The sequence below is a fragment of the Hydra viridissima genome, unplaced genomic scaffold, assembly GCF_058129835.1.
Source record: "Hydra viridissima isolate aposymbiotic clone 2 unplaced genomic scaffold, HvirCarnegie_v1 scaffold_9, whole genome shotgun sequence".
Lineage (NCBI taxonomy): Eukaryota > Metazoa > Cnidaria > Hydrozoa > Anthoathecata > Hydridae > Hydra > Hydra viridissima.
Window position 1 is genome coordinate 14,950,904 of NW_028324308.1, and position 26,901 is coordinate 14,977,804.

At 27.1% G+C, this 26,901-nt stretch overlaps 2 protein-coding genes and 1 pseudogene across 5 annotated transcripts in view; 1 reads left to right on the forward strand and 2 right to left on the reverse strand.

Moving 5' to 3' along the window:
• Positions 1–21,722, reverse strand: part of LOC145186069 (cationic amino acid transporter 4-like) — a 33,643-nt gene extending 11,921 nt beyond the window's left edge. Inside the window, exons 1-4 of one of the 3 annotated variants that reach the window (XM_090098402.1) lie at positions 21,533–21,722; positions 3,860–4,040; positions 2,941–3,764; positions 2,387–2,548 (exon numbers count right to left, since the gene is read on the reverse strand). In XM_090098402.1, the coding sequence (XP_089954528.1) occupies positions 2,387–2,548; positions 2,941–3,748 (970 nt within the window). In that variant the 5' untranslated portion in view covers positions 3,749–3,764; positions 3,860–4,040; positions 21,533–21,722. Of the gene's footprint in view, positions 1–2,386; positions 2,549–2,940; positions 3,765–3,859; positions 4,041–8,113; positions 8,393–21,532 lie in introns of those variants that run through there. The other 2 variants (XM_090098400.1, XM_090098401.1) reach the window with 2 other exon arrangements.
• On the forward strand, positions 4,466–7,293 carry LOC149884234 (uncharacterized; annotated as a pseudogene). Its single transcript, XR_016455832.1, has 7 exons — positions 4,466–5,201; positions 5,269–5,648; positions 5,789–6,027; positions 6,147–6,293; positions 6,431–6,535; positions 6,588–6,890; positions 6,966–7,293. The product of XR_016455832.1 is annotated as an uncharacterized LOC149884234 (transcript).
• On the reverse strand, positions 14,479–26,188 carry LOC145185636 (cation-dependent mannose-6-phosphate receptor-like). Its single transcript, XM_090098405.1, has 8 exons — positions 25,645–26,188; positions 25,272–25,416; positions 22,669–22,847; positions 16,038–16,150; positions 15,691–15,854; positions 15,221–15,347; positions 14,996–15,046; positions 14,479–14,925 (listed from the first exon to the last, which is right to left on the reverse strand). The coding sequence occupies exons 2-8, from the start codon at positions 25,412–25,414 to the stop codon at positions 14,857–14,859; spliced, it is 846 nt and encodes a 281-aa protein (XP_089954531.1). The 5' UTR covers positions 25,415–25,416; positions 25,645–26,188; the 3' UTR covers positions 14,479–14,856.
• Positions 26,189–26,901: the final 713 nt, after the last annotated feature.

Consider the following 26,901-nt stretch of genomic DNA (forward strand, 5'->3'; position numbering starts at 1 on the left):
TTGTCTTCTTTCAAAAACCAATGTGCACTTATGAAATTTGGAAAAGAAATTTAGGACACAAACTATATTTGAGTAAGTTTTGTTAAGAACATTTTAACCTGTAATCTCTGTTCTATTTTGTGAGTACTGAGTGTTATATTTTGTGATTACTGCAGGTTCTTTTTTGTGATTACTGAATGTTTCATATAGTGAGTGCTGCGTGTTCTATTTTGTGAGTGCTGCGTGTTAGGAACATTTAAACCTGTAAGTTTCTATGTAATCTAATTTCAAAAAAAAAATACTGCTTTCTTTGCTTGAAAAATTTATAATTTTATAAGTAGGAAAATCTGGCTGAACCACTAAGTTTTAAAATCAGAAAAAAATCAAAACTGTTAAATAATGTACTTCATTATTCTTTTTTTTTTTTACCAGCTTGATGGGCAGCAAAACAGGGAAAATGAAAAACATTGACTACTTGTTGTCATCTTGCTTTCCAAGTAAACTTTCACAAGAGCTGATAACAAAACACATTGATGGTGTGTTAACAGTTATATTGATGATATCACTGTAAATGCTACTATTAGTTATACTTAAATTATTTATGAAAAGTTAAAATTTTGTCACAACATCTTTTTAATAGATTTTAGTTAGAGAATGGAGTTTACTATATAAATAAATCTATGTTGAAAAAATATTATTGAAATATGTTAAATGAATAAAAAAAACTCCAGAAAGATTTTGGGTAACATAATATTCACAATTCCATGTATTTTTTTAGTTATCCCATAAACTTCTTAATTATTGTTTTTTTTTTAACTAAGGGTCTGCGTATCATTTCATTTCCATATTGTGTCATCGTAATGATTATGACATAATATCATTATAAAAATTTTAACTGGTATTATAGTAAGTTTAAATCTTGATATAACTGGAACTCTTGTCATTTCAATGATTTTTTTTTCCGATATCATATTGGAATGATAACGATATGGAAATGAAACGATATGCAGACCTTTAATAGAAACCATATGCAGCTTTATAACTTGATACTAATTACATATGATTGGTTAACTTATTTTTATACCAATGATTGGTTAAGTCTTTTTTTAAACCTATGACTAGTTAACACATTTAATAAACTTGCTATATACTGTGGTGTGACCTAACAAAGTCCTATGCTTTAAGAAAGTCCTAATCTAAGAAATGACAAGTTTTGCATATATAAAATAAATATTTAGAGAAAAAAAAAATTAGTTACTTTAACTAACTAGATATCAAGTTAAGATAACTGATTTATTTCCCCCAAATGTTTATTTTACATATACAAAATTTGTCATTTCTTAAACTAAGACTTTATTAAAGCATAGGACTTTGTTAGGTCACACTAAGGTACTTTTTCAGTTTATTCCAATAATAATAATAATAATAATAATAATAATAATAATAATAATAATAATAATAATAATAATAATAATAATAATAATAATAATAATAATAATAATAATAATAATAATAATAATAATAATAATAATAATAATAATAATAATAATAATAATAATAATAATAATAATAATAATAATAATGATAATAATAATAATATAAATAATAATAATAGTAATATAAATAATAATAATAATAATAATAATACAGGCCTTCCCAGGAGAGGCGTGCGGTCGATCGTTTTGAGTGACCACGCATACATATATATTTTTTGAGAATTTGGCCACGGTTTTTTAGCATATATTAATGATGCATTTTTAAAAAGGCGCTGAAAAAACCTAACTAATTTGTCGTATTATTTTATTATTTTTATTCATAATTTATTTTTATTATTAATATAAAAATATGAACATAAAAATGATATATATATATATATATATATATATATATATATATATATATATATATATATATATATATATATATATATATATATATGTATATATATATATATATATATATATATATATGTATATATATATAAATTTTTTTTTCTTATTACAATTTTTTTTTCTTATGTCTAGTAAACATAAAAAAAAAATATATTTATTTATATTTATTATTTATTTATTTATATTATAATTATTTATAATATACTTTTAAGTGTTGATTTTTTCAGCGCCTTTTTAAAAATGCGTTATTTTAAATATATGCTAAAAAAGCGTGGCCGAGTTATCCAAAAAAAAAAAAATATCCGTGTTCACTCAAGGCGTGCGACCGCACGCCTCTCCTGGGAAGGCCTGATAACAATAATAATAATGATGATAATAATAATAATAATGATGATAATAATAATAATAATAACAACAACAACAACAATAATAATAATAATAATAATAATAATAATAATAATAATAATAATAATAATAATAATAATAATAATAATATTATTATTATAAGATCTTACCTAAAAGTCCAAATGTTGCACCAGTCCCAATAATATAACTCATAAATTTTATTCCACTTTGTCTAAAAGCCACAGCAACAGCTGCTGATTCATCAAGTTCTTTATAGTTAACCATTAAAGTTATTGTTCCACTAACTCCAAAGTAAGCAAGGAAGCAAAATGCTAAAAATTCAGTCACAATTAATTTCAACAGATTAAAAATAAACTCTAGTTGTATTTTGTAAAAGTAAAAGTATTTATCAGAAGGGAAGGGAAAGGAATGGAAAGAAGAAAAGAACTCCTCTCCTAGATCTCTCAATTCAATAATGATTGACTAAAATATTAAACATATTAACAAAATTTATTTCATTTTTATTTTTTTTGACTAAATGATGATTTAAACTGGCAACACACAACATTAACTATGAAAGTATATATATATATATATATATATATATATATATATATATATATATATATATATATATATATATATATACAATAATACATAAATTTAATAATATATTTAAAATAAACAACTCATTAATACCAATAAAGAAAATTAAATATCATACTTATAGTACCAATCATACTGATTGGAATTGCTTTTGCTGGGTTATGAGCTTCTTCTGATACATTTGCAATGACATCAAACCCAATGAAAGAGAAAAAGCATGTAGAGGCTCCAGCAATAATGCCTGAAACTCCATATGGTGCAAAATTACTCCAGTTATGCCCTTTTGCATAGAAAAGTCCCACAAGTATGACTCCAGAAATTGTGAGTATATTCATAGAAACACAAAAATTATTTAATCTGGCAGAGTTCTTCATTCCACATGATACAAATATTGTAAAGATTATTATAATGGCAAATGAGACAAAGTCTATATATGGACTTATACCAGGTACATTTATTTCACCAGTTATTTTTATTGTCTCATTTCTAATGACACCACCAGCTAAAGAGTCAACATATGCAACTAAACCTCTTGCCACAACAGCAGCACCGATGATATACTCAAGCAGCATGTTCCAGCCAATAACAAAAGCCCAAAACTCACCCATTGTAACATAGCAATACACATATGCGGAACCTGCTTTAGGTATTCTTGCTGCAAACTCAGCATAACATAGCCCTGATAAAATAGAAGCAAATCCAGCTATAAAAAAAGAAAGAATAATAGCAGGGCCAGTTTTATTCTTTGCAACATCTCCAGTTAGGATATAAATTCCAGATCCAAGAGTTGATCCAATTCCCATTAACGTCAAGTCAAATATAGATAAACATCGTTTAAGAGTTGTATCTTGGCTGCATGCAGACTCGAAGGTCTTTTTACGGTTACATGTTTTATAAAAAGAGACTAATGCATTTTTTATCACCATTTTGTTTGTTATGGTCCTAATAAAAGAAATAAAAATATATTCTATGACACCTTTTAAAAATGATTTAATAGACATTAGCCAATAGAATAACAAGATTCAGTGTCTAGATACCTGCTGCTATCAGTGAATCTGTCTTTAATCTTAAATCGTAACTGTGTTGTCTTTACAGTTCTTCATACAAACCATTACAATTAATGATTGATCACATAAAAAAGCAAAATTAATAATTCATATTATTTTACAATAATTTCCAATAAAAAAGCTTTTTTGCAAATAATATGCGACGTAAACACTTAAATAGATGGGTTTCCTTACAAAATAAGTAAAACAAAGTAAATATCATTAGAAAGCAGGCAAAATTTAGAATCCAAAAAAATAATTAAGAAAGTAAAAAACTTTATATATATATAGTTATTTATGTATATATAAATAACAAAAATATAAATATAAAATATCCGAGGCGCACATATGTGCCACAGGTCAGAAATTTAAGGTTTAAGTTTACTATCCGAGTACCCCAAAAATGTTAACAAATATAGTAAGTGGGGCATCTGGACACTTCATTTTCATATTTAGAAAAATCTGGGAGGTATCACATTTTTAGAAAATTGACATAGAAAATCTGCTAAAAAGTCATTATTTTCGTACTTAAAAAAACTAAATATACTGACAGAAAGTTGAAGTTTATTTAAAAAATGTTCATATACCAACTTTTCAAGGTCTTTAATTTAATATTTATACATAAACATTATTAGAATACACAAAGTTGGTCAAAAAAACATTTTTTATTAAATATATTTCTTTTTGACTACGCATTTTTATTTTTATTTTATTATAGATACCTAATATATAGAATCTATGGCTCCTCTGCTCTCTAAGGAGAAGAGAGAATACCATTTTAAAAGAAATCATGTACTTTTTCAAAAGATCATTTGCTGTTGCTGCCTTGAAAAGAACAACAAATGCGTTCCAGTTAATAAAAATTTGGAAGGTCTGGTTCAAGTTTTCTGTAAGCCTGAGTTTTCACTTAAAGTATTTGCCTACCCTACAGGATTATGCCCAGGTTGCAAGAAAAACTTGTATCTCTGTAAGGCTGGTAAAACTATTGCAGACACAGTTTCTTTAAAATGGAAAAGTTCTGATTTGTCTAGCTTGCAAACCTCTAGAGATTGCTCAGTATTATGCAGTATATGCAGTCAAGGAAGAAATAGATTATTAAATAAAAGTATGAAAAAGGGAACTAGAGCAACACTGAAACTTTGCCAAATATGTTTATGTGAAATTGCTAAAGGTAAACCCCACAAATGTTCCCCTTTAAAGAGTAGCACAAATCTTTCTGAGAGTATTTCTAAAATTTCTAAAAAAGTAAAAGAACAAGTAGCTTCTTCCCTTCTTAAAGAAATTTATTCTGATCAAGGGCAAAGTCTAGGAGCTCAAGCCATTCTCAGAACAGGTAAAATATTGTTAATAAAAATAGCTGTTATGTACGTTCTTAAAATAACAGTTTATATTATATTAAGGAGGTAAAAGTATTCATATTACACTCGGTACTCATAAAAAAGTGACCAGAGAAAGATTCCTTATAATGAAGTAGAAGTTTTGGTAAATACCTTAGGACTTAGTCAATTAAAGTCAAATGAAATGTTAAAAACTTTGAGGAGAAGCGGTGTAAAGTTTGAGTCAAACATGGAGAAAGCCCTGGATGAAAAAAGTAAACTACTTTCCAACTTTTATGTCATTGAATTATTAGGCTTTCAAGAAAAAGAAAATGATAATGACTATGCTACAGTGAAGAGACACTTGGTATATATTGAAGATATTACAGCATTTCTGGATTTTGTAATGAAATATCGAGGGCAGGTTCCACAAAAAACATTTGTAAAGGTTGGAATAGATTCAGGTATTTATATTTAATTTATTTAATTTATATTACTTATGATATTTTAATTATCGTCTTTTTGGAAACTTGTTTTAAAAAATATTATTTGTACATATTTATATACAAATATGTATGTGTGTAAGTATATATATATATAATAGGTGGAGGATCACTGAAAGTTATAGTAAATCTGTTTGATCCAACCAAGGACAGGACAGAAGATAGCAACTCCTTAGGATCATACTCAGGAGCAAATGCGTCACTTGTTTTAGCTTATTGTGAAAGGGTAAGTGAGAATCATTCTAACATGACAATGATTGTGGAAAGATTAAAGTTGCATGAATGCAAGTACTCATTGGCTTCTGACATAAAGTTAATCAACATATTGCTAGGAATTTCGGTGTGTTTGTTTTAAATAATTTTAAGATAATAAGACATATCATGGTAAAAACTATATTAGGAAAAGGTTTTTTTACCCTACAATATATTTATAAATTGAATTATAATATAAAATTTTAGGCTCATGGAGGAAAGTATGCTTGTGCATGATGTGAAGGTTCTTCAGAATTATTTGCTGGAGAGTTAAGAACATTTCAATCTTTGAATAATTACTATGAACTGTATTCATCTGCAGGATCTCCGGTGAAAAGAATGAAAGAATATAAGGTATAAATGAATATGGTATAGAATATAAGGTATAAATGAATATAAATAAATATATTGTAAATATTTTCGAAATTTATCATCCATTACCATTTTATCATTTTAAATAGGATAAAAAAAATTTATTTCCATATATTTAGAATGTCATTAATCCTTGTCTGCTTAAGATAGAAGACAAATCTCCAAGTATAATAAGAGAGATTCCATTACCAGAACTTCACCTTCTGATGGGATTTGTTAACCATGTGTTACAATCTATAAATTTGTTAACCATGTGTTAACAATCTATAAATCCAGGCCAAAGTTGCATTTACAATGCAACTTTGGCCTGGATTTATAGATTGGGTCAAGAGCATTGGATGCCTTCGAAAAGGTTACCATGGAGGAATATTTGAAGGAAACACATGTAGAGAGATACTTAAAAGTTGCGACAAACTTGAGTTGATAATGCCTGTTGAACTGTATCCTCTCTTAGAAACAATGAGAAAATTTAATAAGGTTGTTCATGGTGTCTTTGGCTATAAACTTGACCCAAACTATTCAATTTTAATTGAAAGTTTTACACAAAGCTATAAGGATGCGCAAGACTATTGCAGAGAGGTAATTGCTGTTTTCTTTACCCTTTGTATTTAAAACCAAGTTATTGATAAACATATTTATAGTAAGCTTTTTTAGTTTTTAGGTAAACAGCTCACGGTTACTTGGAAAGTACATGCTGTAACAGCACATCTGGAAACATATGTTGATTTGAGTGGCCTTTCCCTTGGGCAGTTTAATGAGCAGACATCTGAATCTTGCCATTCCAAGATGAAAAGTGTAATAAACAGGTTTGGAGTCTCACAGTACAGCAACAAACATAAGGAAAGAAGCAAAAGAATTGCTGAAGTGTTCAGTTCAAATAATTTATAAGTTATTGAACATTAATTGTACATGAAAACATAAAAATTATTGAAATCTTTAGTTAAAAAAATTTGTATATTTATTCAAAAAGACGTTATAAATATATTAGTACAAACAGTTTTTGAAATATTTTATTTATTATTTATTATATTATTATTATTTATATATATTAGGTTATTAGACATACAATACTAATATTTTACTATATTACAATACTAATAAATTATTTATATACTATCAATATGTTCTACTTTACTAAGCATACTATGTTCCTAATATTTAATATGTTCTAATACTATGTTCCTAATATTAACAATAATTATTTATATACTATCAATATGTTCTACTTTACTAAGCAAACTATGTTCCTAATATAATTCAAGCATATCTAAACCTTTTTCACCAACTTAGATATATCTAAGTGCTGTCTAATGAAGTTGATGTGTAAATACAAAATTTAAGAGCATAAAATCTTGGAATATAAAGTTATTTTATGGTAATTTTACTGTTCCGTCAATATATTTAGTTTTTTTAAGTACAAAAATAATGACTTTTTAGCAGATTTTCTATGTCAATTTTCTAAAAATGTGATACCTCCCAGATTTTTCTAAATATGAAAATGAAGTGTCCAGATGCCCCACTTACTATATTTGTTAACATTTTTGGGGTACTCGGATAGTAAACTTAAACCTTAAATTTCTGACCTGTGGTGCGCCTTCGGCACGAAAGGGTTAATGAAGTATTAGTTTGATGTAGAAGATATTATATATGCTGTTAATGTTTAAAGGAAGATAAAAATTCTGATTTTCATATTAACAGGTAGGGCTGGTAATAATAAAAAAGAAAAAATAAGATATATCTACAGTATAACTGTATTTCATTATAAAAAATACTCTAAATGAAATGAATTTAAATATTCACTTACAACACAATATCAGTTTGCCAAATTTTAGACGGTTGCTGAAGTCATGTGACTGTTGTACGATAGTTATTGATATTTTATATTGCTTCGGTCATTGACAAATATTTAAATTACTTGTTTAAAAATCAAATAAGGCTTATAGTGCAACTCGGCTCATACAAATAGTTATGCATCAAGAATGCTAAAGATATTGCTAGTCAGAAAGTTTTTCACTTTTCTAAATGTATATAAGGATATCGTATCTACCTTTGCAGGCTTATCGAGATGTAAACAAGGCCCAGGCCAATTAACTCTAGTGGGTCTCTAGAGCCCAGGGGCGTTCTTAGGGGAAGTTGGGGAGGGGGTTCTGGTTCTTATAAAAGTTTTTCACTTTTTGATGATTTTATTTAAGTCTTGAAACAACAGCTAGTTTAACAATAGTCACCTAGTTTAACAATAGTCACCTAGTTTAACAATAGTCACCTAGTTTAACAATAGTCACCTAGTAGGAAATTTGGGTGAGTTAGAGATTTAAGTAAGAATCAGCGTTTGGTTTTTCGATTTTAAACGAAAATAATGAATAAAGTGAAAAAAAATAATGTACAAATTTATTTGCACTTTATTCATTATTATTCGTTTCATTATTATTTCGTCACGGTAGTATTTGGTAGAGACCGCCGATTCGTTACTGTTTATCGGTTTGCGGATTGTGCACCGAATTATCTATGCTAAACGGTTCAAATTACTTACGGATTGATTTGATCCGAAAATAATGTATCGGAAAACAATTCGTTAAAATTTTTTCGGATTATTTTTTCGGATTGCAATCCGATTCGATACTTTCGGATCGGATTGCAATTCGAAAAACTTTTTTCGAATTGGAATCCGAACCGATATTATTTTTACGGATTTATACGGATTCAGAATAAAAATGCTTTTGAAATAAGATTCATTTTTATTCATTTATAATATTCAAATATACAATGAAACGAAATGATTTCCTTGTTAAGAAATAAAAAAAAGTCAAAATCACACTGAAAGTTAATCATTTTCCAAATTCATTTCCTGGCCACACAATGTCTTGAATTTTACTGAGTTGCTTAGTGTTTTTTTTCATATATACCAACATCTCAACCTTTGAGATTGAAAGATTGGTTCTTCTAGAGCTGTATATATTCCCTGCTGTTGAGAAAACTCTTTCAGATGTTGATGATGCAGCAGGTATACAGAGGTTTTTTCTGGCCAGCCTTGACATTATTGGGTAAATATACTGGTTTTGTTTCCAGAATTCCAGGACAGTTGTATTTGCTAGAACTGGTTTTGAATTCAAATACCCCTCAATTTCAGCAGAAATGGCTTTCTTGGTGGCATTTGGAAATAATTTCGATTATTTTAGTTTTTTCTTTACATTTGTCTTAACAAAAAATGATATTTTTGAGGCATGCATAAAGCTTTCAATAAAAGAACTAATTATTTAAAGGTTATTTGCCTTAATTGTTGAAATGAACGTAACAATTTTTCAAACTAGTTTTTATCTCTATTTCTATTTTTATTTCTGTTAATATTTAAGTAGAAGAAATATAACAATATAAATTTTATCGGACCAATCCACTAATTGAAGCAATCCGCAAAGCGAAATAATTTGCAAAGGAATTCGATCCACAAAAAAAAAAAAACCGCAAAAATTCAGTTTGAAATATTCTTAACTTTTAAATCAAAATAATATAATAATGGCTTACCGTAATAAATGTAAGTGAAGAATAGTAGACTTGATCTGTTGAACGAATTGTTGTAGGTTAAGATTTCCAAATAGGACTGATTGAAAATAAAAAAGAAATCCACTATTTATAGGACGCGCACATAATAAAAATGTAATTTATTGGACCACACCATTTAATGGTGACGCGATCGGATTGTAATTCGTATAATTCGCTAAGCGAACTAAAGTTAAATTGATTCGTAAAAATTTTTCGGATTAATAATCCGAACAGCAAAGAGAATCCGAAAAAAAAAAAAATCCGCTAGTGGTTCGTAAAAATTTTTCGGATTAATAATCCGAACAGCAAAGTGAATCCGCAAAAAAAAAATTCGCTTGTGGTCCGTAAATTAGTTTTCGGATTATTAATCCGAAAAATTTTTACGAACTGACTGTTTTAATCCGCAAAATAAGTCGGATTGGCTTTTTGCGGATTTTACGAATCGAATCGGCGGTGCCTAGTATTTGGCATTAATAACGCCCTCAATTTGAAGTATTTGTTCTAAACGATCACAAGAAAAGTGATCGTTTAGAACACTTTTCTATTGGTTGGTATGGTGTACCGGGGGTCTTCTCTTGCTTTTCGGACCTCTAACATACTTCATACGATAATCAAATAAAGTACAAATTTATTTTGTTAATCCTTTAAGATAAAATCAAGTTTTCTAAAGTTTATTAAAATAGATATCTTTATGCGTTTATAACATCCAGGTTTTTTAGTGTGACATGTTTTTACATAACATAAGGTTTGCAAGTTATCACAATTTTTTCTGAAATACTCTAACTTTTTGTATGTCTAAATATACAAATTCTTTTAAATTAGATTTATTTTAAATAACTTAAACAGAAATTTTTATTTTATTTGTTATTACTTGTTAAAAATCAAAAAACCAAACGCCGATGTAAATAAGTATTGACGAAACTTCTAAATAATGTTAAAACAAAAATTATTCAAAGGTTTTAATTGATTTTTTTGAAAAATGTTTTCTTAGAAAACAAAACTTTATTCCGTCACTTTTATTGCATTACTTTTATTACGGTGGCCTATGGAGAAAAGTTCTATTTGGAAAATTAGATAGCTAAAAATTCTTTGTTATTCACATTGATATGCTTTTATATCATGAATGAGAGCATGCATAAATCAAAAACGTCAAACAACACGGGAGGGATAGGGAGCACTTTTTGAAATTGGTCCTCCCTCACCCTTCCTAAGTAAAAACGAAATTAGGGGAGACCGGGGCTATTTGGCTACAGTTTTAGTTTTTGAGCTCTGTGCATTTCTGTGTGAAATTTTTTTAGGATATCAAACTGCACTTCAAAAGAATATGAATTTGGCAAGCATGTTCAAGTGTCAAACATTAAAAAAAAAGGGCCTCCAAAAAAGAAAAAAATATGTACCAACTTACTCCGGGCCGGGGTAAGTTGGTACATTTTTTTTTCCTTTTATATGGTGTGCCAACTTACTCTCAGGTTAAGTTGGCACACCTTATAAAAGGAGGCAAGTTTAGCAGCATTAAGCATATATTTCAAACGCATCTTTTATATGAAAAGTCTTGATGATTTTTATCCAACAATATTTTTTGACATTAACTTTTATTGCTCTTGAGTCGATCGAATAGACTTTCCCTCTATAAAAATAGCATCAACAACATTTTTTGTAACATTTTTAGAATTTACATGCCTGTCTACTTTTTTTTATAATTTCTCATGTCTGTAGGTCTGTAGTGTTGTATACCTTAAGTGAATTTACGGCTTATGCGAAAAGTTGTAAGTTGGCACATGTTGCCAACTAGCCCCACGATCATTGTGCCAACCAACCCCAAAAACATTTTGCTCACAAAATGGCCAAAAACGCGAAATATTGAGAAACACAAAATGTGGCTGGTTAGAGTGAACTATACAACACTTTCATCTATTTGAGTTTACTTGTAGTTAATGCTATTGCTTTTTAAAATTGAAAAAGTAATCAAGTTACAAAAATTACGAAATTAGTAAAAAAACACAAAAATCGCTATAACTTCTGTGCGCATGCGCATATAGCCGTAATACTACACTGAAAGATGTATTAGTTAAGTGGGAAGATTCCATGTGAATTTTGGAAATTTCTGGTGGAAACTTCCAAAGTTGAACGCAGTGTGTCAACTTACCCCTGTAGCCAACTAGCCCCGGTCTCCCCTACCACAAATTACGAGGAAAAGTCAAAAATTATATACACTTTCGTTTAATCAATATATTTAACAACAACAACAATTACAAAAAGTACAACATTTTTCTATATAACTACTTTGCTTTTCAACGCAGTTGTTCTATCAGTCAACAAGCTTTCATATCAAGCTTTCAGTCAACAAGCTTTCCTCTCGCCGAGGAGAATGTTTTTGGTTGGTCCTGCAACCATTGATGCATCGTTTTATTACACTTTCATCCATATACCATACTTAAGCAGTTATAAACCATTTTTTAACGCTCCAAAGGTATTATAGTTGGAAGGGGCGAGATCTGGGTTGTAGGGAGAGTGTTCCAGCACCTTAAGACCTATTTTCTTAATGATTTAAAGGGTGTGAGTAGCCATGTGTGGGCATGCATTGTCAGTAAACTGCCTTGAAACCCATCCCTGAGACTTTATGGAAGCCAAGTTCATTATAGATTATTTGAAAGGCAGAGTCAAGCGTCTTCAATAGTATCTCGCCATGATATTCCTTCTGACCTAACAAATAGGAAGACGGCTCTTTGTTCTTCCTTGGTGAAGCATCCATATTTACACTGTAACAACACAAAACTAACTGGCGCTATTAGTTTCAAATTTTTATCATGTGGCCACAACTACCAACTATTAACACGCCTACTTAGAACGCAGTTTGATAATGCTAAATATGTGCTCTAGTGAAAGTGCGTATAACTTGGCCTTGTGTATATTTATGTCACAATGTATATTAGCATTCCACGCCTTAATATCTCAACACATCACATTTCCCTCGTCATACTTTACTGTACCTCGCATACAACTTAATTTTCATGCAAGGTACTACAAACACGTATCGGCTCCGAGGAACATTTCTTTGATCATCACTTTTAAAAGAAACTGATTTTGATTCATCAGACCAGAGAATCTTTTTCCAAATTTCCAAAGGCATTAAAAAGTATTGTAAAGCAAATTGTAATCATCGGGCAAGTTTTCAAAACTCTTTTTTTTAGTCTCTCATTTAAATGTTTGATGGAAACATATTTTCTCATAACAAGATTTATCTCTTAAATAAAAACGTTGTTTAACAATATTTCTTTACATTTAAGTTTATTTTTACATTTTTTTAGTTAACCTTCAAAAAATCAATAGATCATGAATTGCATCTTTTTTTTTTTAGTTAAATAAAAATGATGTCAAAAAAATTACACTTCAACTTCATCAAGAGTATGAAAAGTATGCTGTTCGTATAGTTATGCCTATTTGTAAAAATTATAGTTAAATTAAATTAGATCTAGGCAAAATTTATATACATTTTTGTAAAAATAATCCTTTACCGTTTGATTTTTTCCTCACTCTGTTTACACGTGGGACATGCTCCCCATTTCATTCATTTTAGCAGTGACAAATAACAAATAAATACGTCCAATTGTTTTTAACAAATAAGTACGTCCTTTTGTTTTTTACAAAAGACATCGGTAGTCTTCCCGCTGACAATGTAATCACAGGAAAAAAAGAGAACTTTCATAGAAGATCGTATGATTATTAATCTTTTTTATCTATGTATTTTTGACAAAATAAATAACACAAACAACAAAATAACATATAACAGAAATAAATATTAATTCAATAAATATAGGATTTAAAAAATGGCGAATTTTTTTATTTGTGCGCAAATTTAAGGAAGAATGGCGTAAAATAATAACCTTTAAGTAAATTTAGAGTAAAAAAATGAAGAAAAAATAGACCAAGAATAGTTAAAAAATAAGTAAATTGTTCTAAAGTAGAAATTTGTTGCACTGGACGTTTATCTAATAATATAGATTTGAACATTTCAAAAGAACTTGCTTATTTTCACTTATGCAGGATTAGTAATTGTTATTAATTGATAGAAATACTCAGTTTAATGAAGTTTAAATTGCATGAATATTTGTACAAAAATCTGCATTCAAATGCTAAATGTAGGGTAATTCTCACAAAATAATTTGTATTACATTTTGTGAATTCGGGTAATCTTATTCACAAAATGTAATACAAATTATTTTGTGAGAACTTTACAAAACCGAGCACAATTTAACAATGTCTTCACATTTTTTTTTAGCTGTAAAATGAATTCTTTGTGGACTTTCATTTCATTAGACGAAAGGCTTTAAAACGAATATCATTCTTCACTGAAGACGTAGTGATTTTACAGCAACAAAACGTAAAATAATATTAAATAGGTGATGTTACTTGTAATATACTGCGTAGATGAAGAATTTTTGAAACCGATAAGAATTTTAGTAACCATATCAAAGGGAAAAAAGGGAAAAAAAAAAAGTTTGTATAAATGTTGTGCATTTAAAAAATTACTTCATTTAAAATCAACTTCTAGAAAGAAGCTGAGTACCAAAAAATGCCATTTACAGTCAACAGTTACCTTCTTTTATGTAAGCAAAAAATAACGCCAAGGTCAAAAATCGACTGTAATTCTGTGTATTTTATTTGCAAAGAAATTATTTGAGCGGTCATCACTTCAAAACTCTGACAATAAATTAAATCGCCGAATAAAATTACAATTTAAGAAAACAGTTCTTTAAAAAATAATATACTATATCCTTCAAGACGAGTTAATGGTTGTAAACAACGCTTAAACTAATAATAATAACGACAGCAACAACAACAAAAATAATAATAACAATAACAACAAAGGATCCCTTTTCCAGCGGCGCTTCATGACGTCCGCAAAATATTAAAAAAGAAAATTTGATTTCAATTTTGTTTGTAAAACGAGCGATATAACGCACATAAAACTATAACAACTTTAGCTATAAAAAAATTCTTCGCTATACTAGACCGGTAAAAGACTTTCGTCATTTTCATGATCACTGGAATCAATATCCGCTGCATTAGCCATACCCTAGAAAGAAATATAAATTGCATTGTTACTGTCATTCATTTACGACACAAGTTCCTAATTTTAAACTTACTTTATATGTGTTAGCTTGCTCTTGTCTTCTGCAAACATAATCGCACCCATCCTAAGATAAAATAAACAATTTTTCTTAAGTTACTACATATTCAAAGTTAATAATTCCTTTGATAGGAGTTAAGTTAACAATTAGATAGGAGTCAAGTTAACGATTCATTTGATAGGAGTAATTATTTAAATAAACTTATAAATTTAGTACACAAAAGGAGCGTAATAAACTTACGGCAGACGCATTTCCAACCTTCCTCCAGAAATTAAAGTTAGGGATCTGCTCATAGCCTTTTGCACCGACAATACATCGTCGGTAAATAAAGCCAAATACTAAATACGCAGCAGCTATGCTAATAAATCTATAATTACAAATAAAGTATGTTTATATTTATGTAAACATACTTTATTAATAAAAAAAAAAGCTCTAAAAAAGTAAATTAGCATTTAGAAAACTAGTAGTAAATGTTACAATAATTAAAGTAATTATTACAATATTTTAAGTAATTATTACAATAATTGCTGTTAGCTTTAAACTTGTTAAAGACAAAAAACAAGGAAACATGCAACTTACATGATACAAAATAATTAAAATAATTACTACAACTATTAAAGTAATTATTACAATAATTAAAGTAATTATTACAATAATTGCTGTTAGCTTTAAACTTGTTAAAGACAAAAACAAGAAAACACGCAACTTACATGATACAAAATATGGCACCTGCGCTTAGTTTGCTGGCTTTAACAAAGTTTGAACAAGCACCAGGATGATTGAACTCAAAAAGTATATAACATGGAGTGTCTGTATGAACATCTAAGTCCTTGGCACTGTAACGCCCTTCTTCAATAACCTTTAACACTGGTTTCTATAGGAATAATAACAAGCAATAGACTTTAGCAAAATTACAAAATTACAGTTGAAAATAAAACGTAAAAACTGATCACCAGCAAAAAATCTTATTGTAAAAACTTCACCACATGTGGGATCTTTTTAGATTTTTGTGAATGCTAAAACAATTTCATTCAGTAAATGACAAGAAGATTTAAACCTCTCCGTCTTCTTCACAACGTAGGATTACCCATGCATTTCTTTGTTTACCATTACAATGACCTTTTTCGTTATAGTTATCACCATGTTGATACTTCACCAACAAAACATCTTCTATAAAAAGTAAAAAGAATTTTGATATAAAAATTTTTTTACAACATTTTATAGATTTACCATTGTAGGTGGGCTCCTGGAGGGGTGGGCTCCTGGAAGGTTCTAACAAATACAATTTTCAGATTCATCACTTTACCTATCTTATTTTTCATTCTCTACAGAATTCTTATGTTACTTAATTTTTTCTAAAAGTCACAACCTACATTTTATTCAGTATGTTTATCAAATCAGTTTCTTACTCTCTTAACTTTATGAGAATCTTGCTAACTCGAACATAAGTGTCATAAATGTTGTTGGAGTGTTAGAGACAAACCATTTTGAGAAACTGAGTTTTTTAAATACTTTTTTTTAATTTGCTAATAAAACAAGTAGATTTACAACCAATTTGCTAATAAGTTATAAAACAAGTAGATTTACAACCAATTTGCTAATAAGTTATAAAACAAGTAGATTTACAACCAATTTTACTAATAAGTTATAAAACAAGTAGATTTACAACCAATTTTACTAATAAGTTATAAAACAAGTAGATTTACAACCAATTTGCTAATAAGTTATAAAACAAGTAGATTTACAACCAATTTTACTAATAAGTTATAAAACAAGTAGATTTACAACCAATTTTACTAATAAGTTATAAAACAAGTAGATTTACAACCAATTTGCTAATAAGTTATAAAACAAGTAGATTTACAACCAATTTTACTAATAAGTTATAAAACAAGTAGATTTACAACCAATTTGCTAATAAGTTATAAAACAAGTAGATTTACAACCAATTTTACTAATAAGTTATAAAACAAGTAGATTTACAACCAATTTGCTAATAAGTTATAAAACAAGTAGATTTACAACCAATTTTACTAATAAGTTATAAAACAAGTAGATTTACAACCAATTTGCTAATAAGTTATAAAACAAGTAGATTTACAACCAATTTGCTAATAAGTTATAAAACAAGTAGATTTACAACCAATTTTACTAATAAGTTATAAAACAAGTAGATTTACAACCAATTTTACTAATAAGTTATAAAACAAGTAGATTTACAACCAATTTGCTAATAAGTTATAAAACAAGTAGATTTACAACCAATTTTACTAATAAGTTATAAAACAAGTAGATTTACAACCAATTTTACTAATAAGTTATAAAACAAGTAGATTTACAACCAATTTGCTAATAAGTTATAAAACAAGTAGATTTACAACCAATTTTACTAATAAGTTATAAAACAAGTAGATTTACAACCAATTTTACTAATAAGTTATAAAACAAGTAGATTTACAACCAATTTGCTAATAAGTTATAAAACAAGTAGATTTACAACCAATTTTACTAATAAGTTATAAAACAAGTAGATTTACAACCAATTTTACTAATAAGTTATAAAACAAGTAGATTTACAACCAATTTGCTAATAAGTTATAAAACAAGTAGATTTACAACCAATTTTACTAATAAGTTATAAAACAAGTAGATTTACAACCAATTTTACTAATAAGTTATAAAACAAGTAGATTTACAACCAATTTGCTAATAAGTTATAAAACAAGTAGATTTACAACCAATTTTACTAATAAGTTATAAAACAAGTAGATTTACAACCAATTTTACTAATAAGTTATAAAACAAGTAGATTTACAACCAATTTGCTAATAAGTTATAAAACAAGTAGATTTACAACCAATTTTACTAATAAGTTATAAAACAAGTAGATTTACAACCAATTTTACTAATAAGTTATAAAACAAGTAGATTTACAACCAATTTGCTAATAAGTTATAAAACAAGTAGATTTACAACCAATTTTACTAATAAGTTATAAAACAAGTAGATTTACAACCAATTTTACTAATAAGTTATAAAACAAGTAGATTTACAACCAATTTGCTAATAAGTTATAAAACAAGTAGATTTACAACCAATTTTACTAATAAGTTATAAAACAAGTAGATTTACAACCAATTTGCTAATAAGTTATAAAACAAGTAGATTTACAACCAATTTTACTAATAAGTTATAAAACAAGTAGATTTACAACCAATTTGCTAATAAGTTATAAAACAAGTAGATTTACAACCAATTTTACTAATAAGTTATAAAACAAGTAGATTTACAACCAATTTTACTAATAAGTTATAAAACAAGTAGATTTACAACCAATTTGCTAATAAGTTATAAAACAAGTAGATTTACAACCAATTTTACTAATAAGTTATAAAACAAGTAGATTTACAACCAATTTTACTAATAAGTTATAAAACAAGTAGATTTACAACCAATTTGCTAATAAGTTATAAAACAAGTAGATTTACAACCAATTTTACTAATAAGTTATAAAACAAGTAGATTTACAACCAATTTTACTAATAAGTTATAAAACAAGTAGATTTACAACCAATTTGCTAATAAGTTATAAAACAAGTAGATTTACAACCAATTTTACTAATAAGTTATAAAACAAGTAGATTTACAACCAATTTTACTAATAAGTTATAAAACAAGTAGATTTACAACCAATTTGCTAATAAGTTATAAAACAAGTAGATTTACAACCAATTTTACTAATAAGTTATAAAACAAGTAGATTTACAACCAATTTTACTAATAAGTTATAAAACAAGTAGATTTACAACCAATTTGCTAATAAGTTATAAAACAAGTAGATTTACAACCAATTTTACTAATAAGTTATAAAACAAGTAGATTTACAACCAATTTGCTAATAAGTTATAAAACAAGTAGATTTACAACCAATTTTACTAATAAGTTATAAAACAAGTAGATTTACAACCAATTTGCTAATAAGTTATAAAACAAGTAGATTTACAACCAATTTTACTAATAAGTTATAAAACAAGTAGATTTACAACCAATTTGCTAATAAGTTATAAAACAAGTAGATTTACAACCAATTTTACTAATAAGTTATAAAACAAGTAGATTTACAACCAATTTTACTAATAAGTTATAAAACAAGTAGATTTACAACCAATTTGCTAATAAGTTATAAAACAAGTAGATTTACAACCAATTTTACTAATAAGTTATAAAACAAGTAGATTTACAACCAATTTGCTAATAAGTTATAAAACAAGTAGATTTACAACCAATTTTACTAATAAGTTATAAAACAAGTAGATTTACAACCAATTTGCTAATAAGTTATAAAACAAGTAGATTTACAACCAATTTTACTAATAAGTTATAAAACAAGTAGATTTACAACCAATTTTACTAATAAGTTATAAAACAAGTAGATTTACAACCAATTTGCTAATAAGTTATAAAACAAGTAGATTTACAACCAATTTTACTAATAAGTTATAAAACAAGTAGATTTACAACCAATTTTACTAATAAGTTATAAAACAAGTAGATTTACAACCAATTTGCTAATAAGTTATAAAACAAGTAGATTTACAACCAATTTTACTAATAAGTTATAAAACAAGTAGATTTACAACCAATTTTACTAATAAGTTATAAAACAAGTAGATTTACAACCAATTTGCTAATAAGTTATAAAACAAGTAGATTTACAACCAATTTTACTAATAAGTTATAAAACAAGTAGATTTACAACCAATTTTACTAATAAGTTATAAAACAAGTAGATTTACAACCAATTTGCTAATAAGTTATAAAACAAGTAGATTTACAACCAATTTGCTAATAAGTTATAAAACAAGTAGATTTACAACCAATTTTACTAATAAGTTATAAAACAAGTAGATTTACAACCAATTTTACTAATAAGTTATAAAACAAGTAGATTTACAACCAATTTGCTAATAAGTTATAAAACAAGTAGATTTACAACCAATTTTACTAATAAGTTATAAAACAAGTAGATTTACAACCAATTTTACTAATAAGTTATAAAACAAGTAGATTTACAACCAATTTGCTAATAAGTTATAAAACAAGTAGATTTACAACCAATTTTACTAATAAGTTATAAAACAAGTAGATTTACAACCAATTTTACTAATAAGTTATAAAACAAGTAGATTTACAACCAATTTGCTAATAAGTTATAAAACAAGTAGATTTACAACCAATTTGCTAATAAGTTATAAAACAAGTAGATTTACAACCAATTTGCTAATAAGTTATAAAACAAGTAGATTTACAACCAATTTTACTAATAAGTTATAAAACAAGTAGATTTACAACCAATTTGCTAATAAGTTATAAAACAAGTAGATTTACAACCAATTTTACTAATAAGTTATAAAACAAGTAGATTTACAACCAATTTTACTAATAAGTTATAAAACAAGTAGATTTACAACCAATTTGCTAATAAGTTATAAAACAAGTAGATTTACAACCAATTTTACTAATAAGTTATAAAACAAGTAGATTTACAACCAATTTTACTAATAAGTTATAAAACAAGTAGATTTACAACCAATTTGCTAATAAGTTATAAAACAAGTAGATTTACAACCAATTTGCTAATAAGTTATAAAACAAGTAGATTTACAACCAATTTTACTAATGTTTATATTACAATAATATTATAACTTTTACAATTTATCTAAACATAATTTAGCAATCATACTAATGATGCTAAAAATGATGATAATGATGTTTAATAAAAGGCAAGATTTATGAAGTCATCGCTTTAGTTTAAAAAAAAAACAAAAAACAAAAGTTGTGTAAAAATAAAACTTTATTTAGTTATTACATCCCTCTGGTAGTAGAAAGAAATTTTGAGATTACAGAATACCAAAAAACAAAGCTAAAAAGTGGTTCAAAGAAAAGTGATTCTTTTTCCCACTTAATAAAGGTAAACTTTTCGTGGAAGCACTTTTTGCTTAACTCTGTTCGGAAAAAAAAGACTTCTGTTATGCGTGTGCTCACTTGTTAGTGGAAAAAAGTAAAATTTCATTTCAATAAATTAGGAAGACTAAAAGGATGTTTCAAACGTGGTTCATCAGATTTTTAAAAGCAAAAATTTTTTCCCTCAGTTTTGTTTTTAGAAAGAACATAGATGAGGAAAAAAAAAGATTTATTAATGACTAGCTTTCAACCTATGGACTTCCCACACACACACACACACACACACACACACACACACACACACACACACACACACACACACACACACACACACACACACACACACACACACACACACACACACACACACACACACACACACACACATAAATGTACATAAATATAATTTGTTCCAATTTCTAAAACTGTTAACACAGACATCTTAAAAAGAATCTCAAATATTCTGCAAGATTAGGAAACAATTTTATTTTCAAACAAAACCATGATCCCAAGCATAAGGCATAGAAAACACAATGGTTCACTAAAAATGCTGCAGAAGTGATGGAATGACTAACACAGTTATCAGACTTAAAACTAATTGACCTTAAGTTTCAGAGTTATGACGTTTAGAAAAATGAAACCTTGGATGCTTGGGATCAAATTGATTCCATAAGAGACAAAAAAATTTGGTAAAATCAATACTAAGACATAGAAAAATAATTTTCTGCATGAACATTTTAAAACTAGTTATTCTGTCCCTTATTTCTTTTTGTTAAAATAATTATGATCTGAATTAAAATAAAGTTTATGTAAATATGATGCAATATCAAAATTAAAAGATTGCAAATAAAATCATTAAAATATTATACTAACCCTTATGATTTTAACATTTTTTCAAAAAAAAAAAAGTATGAACATATCTTTTACCATGTTTTTTTTTTAAAAAAAAATCTAAAAAACTTTTAGTCCATTTACTTTTTTGTGCACTGTATATGTATGTATGTATGTATGTATGTATGTATGTATGTATGTATGTATGTATGTATGTATGTATGTATGTATGTATGTATGTATGTATGTTAGAGCATCCCGCCATCGGAAATTGTGTAAATGCTTAAATTCCGATGAGAAATAGTTTATAAAGGTGACTGATATGATACGATGGTGAGGAATGGTAACACATTGGAGGTGCAATGCAGTCCAAGGCCGATGGGGAGAATTTCACACACTCTCACGCATCTTTGTACGATATTTTCGCATAATTTCACAATAAATCGTATTTACAGTGTAAATTAGTAATATTGTGATATTTCTGATGTATTTATCTATAATTACGAGGTTTTCGCAAAATTACAGCAAAATTTTGCAAGCCACCACAAACCATCAGAAAATATCAGTATAATTATTATTACATGTAAAAATTAACTTTATGTAAGTAATTTTTACATGTAATATGTTATTTTACTATGCTACTTTTTAAAAAATGAATTACTTTTAAATGTAAATATATTTGATAATTTAATCTAAGTTATGTAAAGTAATATTTGTTTAAAAGTAACTTTTTTACATCAAAGTAAGTAAAATCCAAATATGCACCTTTGCTTATAAACCAATGCATTGCCATTGTAAATATCGTACAAGATTCCTGCTGAGTCCGATGGCGGGATGCTCTAATAATTACTGACACACTAAATTACATAAAAGATTTAAATATAAAAACTTACCACCGCCAACCAAGATTGAGGAATTATCAATCTTGCCTATTATTTTTGTTGAATTCTTGACTCCATTGACTTCTGTTTGTATAACTGCAGGAGAGTTTATTTCACCACAAAAATTCAATTTATAACTATATTCTTCATTAGAATTGCCGCCTCGTAAATGTACATGAGTGGCAGTCAATCTAAAAAAAAAACTGCTCCCATAAAACTTTAACTTAGTAATTTAGAAATATAAGAATTTTCAGAAAGTAAGAAGAAATCTTTATCATCTAGGAAATTAAAGTAAATACTATCAGTTGAAAAGAAATTTTAACTCTTTCCACTAGTAAGTACCTTTTCTATTACAGATTTCTTATTACAGAAATTTAGAAAAACTAATTTACTAAGTGTAAACATAATGTAATGTAGAAAGAAAAGACCCCCAAAAAATATATGCACATAAACCAAGTTTGCTTGGTGAAATTGAAGATCACAGTCCTTCTAACAAAGTAGATAAAACTATAATAAAAGATATAGATACTATAGAAGATAAAATTGATTAATTAGAGCATTGTGGAAAAACAATCACAAGTATAAACAAAGATCTAATGTTTACTATTAATAAGTGTTGTTTGCATCACAGAAACATAATACATATGAAAGAACCTCTAGAAGAAACACAATTTTAAAAGGATTTAGCAAATATAAAACAATGAAACAGGCTATGAAACAATTCAGAGTCATTTACAAATAAATTTAAAGATATCAGCAACTCAATAACATAATTTAGTAATGGAATATTCAAACCTAATAAAACCACAGATAATGTTCATTATTGAGACTAATTTTGCTTTAAAACTCAAAGTTCTATTCATCATTTTTAGGGTGCACACAAACACCTTAATTCTCTTTTAAACAGATTTTTTTTGTATGAATTTGTTTCATTAGTTGAGAAATCTTAATGAGAAAAAGTTAGTGTAATTCTTTAGTTTTTGCAGCATCTTTCTGGCTTACAAAACTTCTTACCTGATTTGATTGACACACAGAAGTAGACATTCAGGGAGAAAGTTGTTGATGATACTTCAGACAGCCATAAATGCAGTCAATAGTGCAGGATCATCTTCATTCTATGTTGCTAATGAGCCTAGTTTAATATGTAGAGGCTCTTAATTACTATTTGACTTTTAAATAAACTGATAATCCATTTAAATCTTGATTGTAGACAAATGATATGTTAAAGATTTCTCTCTAAGCAATTAATTGTAATAATAAGGAAAGAATCAAAATTTGTTCCGCACAAATGAGCAATTTTTAATTTCAAAAACCTTTTAATAATTTCAAAATTTCTCCTAAAACTTTTTTTGTAAAAAGTTAGAACTACAGTAAATTGATTCTTCTGATGAGTTTGAATGAGTTTTCGAATTATAGGAGCTCAGTATTTACTTGTAAATCCTGACAGGACAGTAGAATTTATTCAAATTAAATGACTTTTTGAATTATAGGAGTTTGAATTATGTGAGTTCAACTGTATATTTAACCATTCCAAGGTAGATTTATAACCTTGGTAAGAATGGATTTCTATACATTTCAGATTTAAATCTTTTAACAAGAGCTTTGCTTTAATAAAACTAGGCATATTGAAAAGACATACAAGGATTAACAAACAATTTTTTAATATTTTTTAATCCTTGTTTCTCTCTTGATAATTATCAAATGGGACATTTAGTTATTTATTAAATTGGTTACTTTGGTTTGTTTACTTATGTAGATTTACATGCATTTGAGATCAAGACATGCTTACAAAGACATGCTTACAAATTAGGCTCCATTTAAATCAAGTTTAACCCCTCTTAGTTGATATTGACTTAATTTGTTTGGGGTTACATTTGGGTTTTTTAATGATAATAATGTGTTTGGGGTCCATTAGACTCCACAAAAGTAATTAAGGGTGATAACCTATTTGTACTCACATAATCATTGCTAAGTAGATTATAGCATTACATCCATCAAGAAATATATACATTCTAATGTGTTTTGTTATCAATTTAATATTGGAATCAGGTTAATTGTCTTCTTAAATTAGTCTTTTTAAAGTCAATAAAAATGAAAATTTGAGCCAAAACCAAAAAGTTGGCTTTTCACTTTTGGAAATTAATAATCTACTTGTTATTTCTTTGTTGCTAATCCAGGAACCATTGTTCATACCTATTATCTACCATTTTATTGTTTTGCTTACTGCTTTTGGACCATTTCTTTCTTGACTTTCACATCTTCAAAAAACCTTGTGTCACCTTATGTAACCTTGATACGAAATCTTAAATGTGACTAAATTTATGCAACTTTTTATAGAAAATGATCAAACTAACCTTAATTAATAAAACAGTTATAAATAATCATCAGTTTGAGAAGAAAAAAGGATGGAGATTAGTTTATAACTTTGTGTACCATCAATTAACAAAACCTTTCTTGATAAAAAAAAAAAAAAAAAAGTATTGAAATACTTGTTAGTGGCATAATGTGAAGAGAATTTTTTTTTAACCTGCACAGAATTTTTGTCAAGGATACAACACAAAACAAAATAATTAAATAATGATTAAAAACAAATAGAGAATGGAGTACAAACTCACTCATTATTATCTTTGCGCACAGCATTGAATCGCTCTATAATTTTATAATTGTGTCCTGCTTCTCCAATCCATAATGGACAAATTGTATTTGAAAGACAGTTATGAAGTAGTAGAATCAGGAAAAAAACGGAAAATTGATTCATATCTAATGTTAAAAAAACATGTATGTGTGAGTTTGTATATATATATATATATATATATATATATATATATATATATATATATATATATATATATATATATATATATATATATTACATTAGGCATTTTAATACAAACTCATACATACATTTTAACATTAGATGCATGCATAGTTTGTAGATACAAAAATATCAAATATGTAAGTGAACAAAAAATAAGTATTATTACTTACTTAAACTAGTTTACTTTAACTATTAATATGTATGAACAAACTGCTAGGTTAGAAAGTAGACAATCTTTAATTATACCAATCAATACCTATAGCTTTATTTGTTAATAGAACATGCACTACAATTTTCTATAGATTAGGTATAACCATTTACATTTAGTAGTTTGTACTATTTTCTACTTTATCTACTTAGTGTAAATAAATAAACTGTTTCAGTTTTATGTTTTTTTTATCAAAGTACTGCATTAGTCAGTGTATCTTTAACAATAGTTTTAGCTTCACTAATAAATTGGAATTTTAATTTACAATAATCTTTTCGCGGTCACAGATATTATGCAAATCCCAAACCCCTAATGTTTCACAATAAAAGCCCTTGAGATAATAGAAACCATTTCACCATCTTGTCATGTTAACATCAGCTGATGTCAATACTTCAAAAATGCTTAGATGGATTTATTTCTTGTTTTTTTTATTTTGCTGATTATGCTGTAATTGCGACATTCGTTATTAAAATAAATAGCATGCCTTGGGCAATTTTTATTTTTGTAAGTTAGATTTACCTTGGTACTGTAATTACCTTAATTCATTTCGTTCCTAGCGTTCGTTACCAGGATGGACAGCAAATCTTGAAAATTGAATTTTTTAAACCAAAACAGAAAAAGCCAATATCTTATCGGATTGTTAAATATTGACAAATTACAGTTGTAAATGATTCTATTTTAGATTACATTATGTAGTATTAATATTATAATATTAATGTTTATTAAACAAAACTTTTTAGGCCTTCGCATGAAAGGGTGATCAGGTACTATAGAATGCTGACCTAAATTTCAAGAAAAATTAATTTTTCTGATATTTAAGTTCAACCGGGCAGTTATTTGATTATGCTTTATAATTTGAGTAGGAAAACTCCTTTAGGAAATCATTGTTTTTTTCGTTATTGAGTTTTTCCTTCTATGCCATTCCTTCAAAGGCATTTGCTTTACCAAAGTTGATTGACTGTAAATAACAACATGACCTTATGATTTATATTTTTTTGTTGGTGAAAGTCTAGTATATAAAATAATAAAAACAAAATTTAGTTTTTCCAAATTGTTCTAAATCCAAAGTTGTGGATTTAGAACAATTTGGAGAATATTAGTCTATAAGGTAAATCAAGCGTTTTTCAATTTTATTAACATATCAAAAAATTTGAATCAATTTAATCTGGCCATCCAAGTGCTAAGGATGCGCCTTTATGATAAGTATTGAGATAACGGT

What these genes read in the sequence shown, in the direction of transcription:
- LOC145185636 (XM_090098405.1), bottom strand. Translation starts at nt 25,414, where the DNA reads ATGAATCAATTTTCCGTTTTTTTCCTGATTCTACTACTTCATAACTGT. An exon ending in GTTGTGAAGAAGACGGAGAG is followed by an intron (nt 15,855 to 16,037) that starts GTTTAAATCTTC and finishes TTATTCCTATAG; the next exon opens with AAACCAGTGTTAAAGGTTAT. An exon ending in AGGTTGGAAATGCGTCTGCC is followed by an intron (nt 15,047 to 15,220) that starts GTAAGTTTATTA and finishes ATTTTATCTTAG; the next exon opens with GATGGGTGCGATTATGTTTG.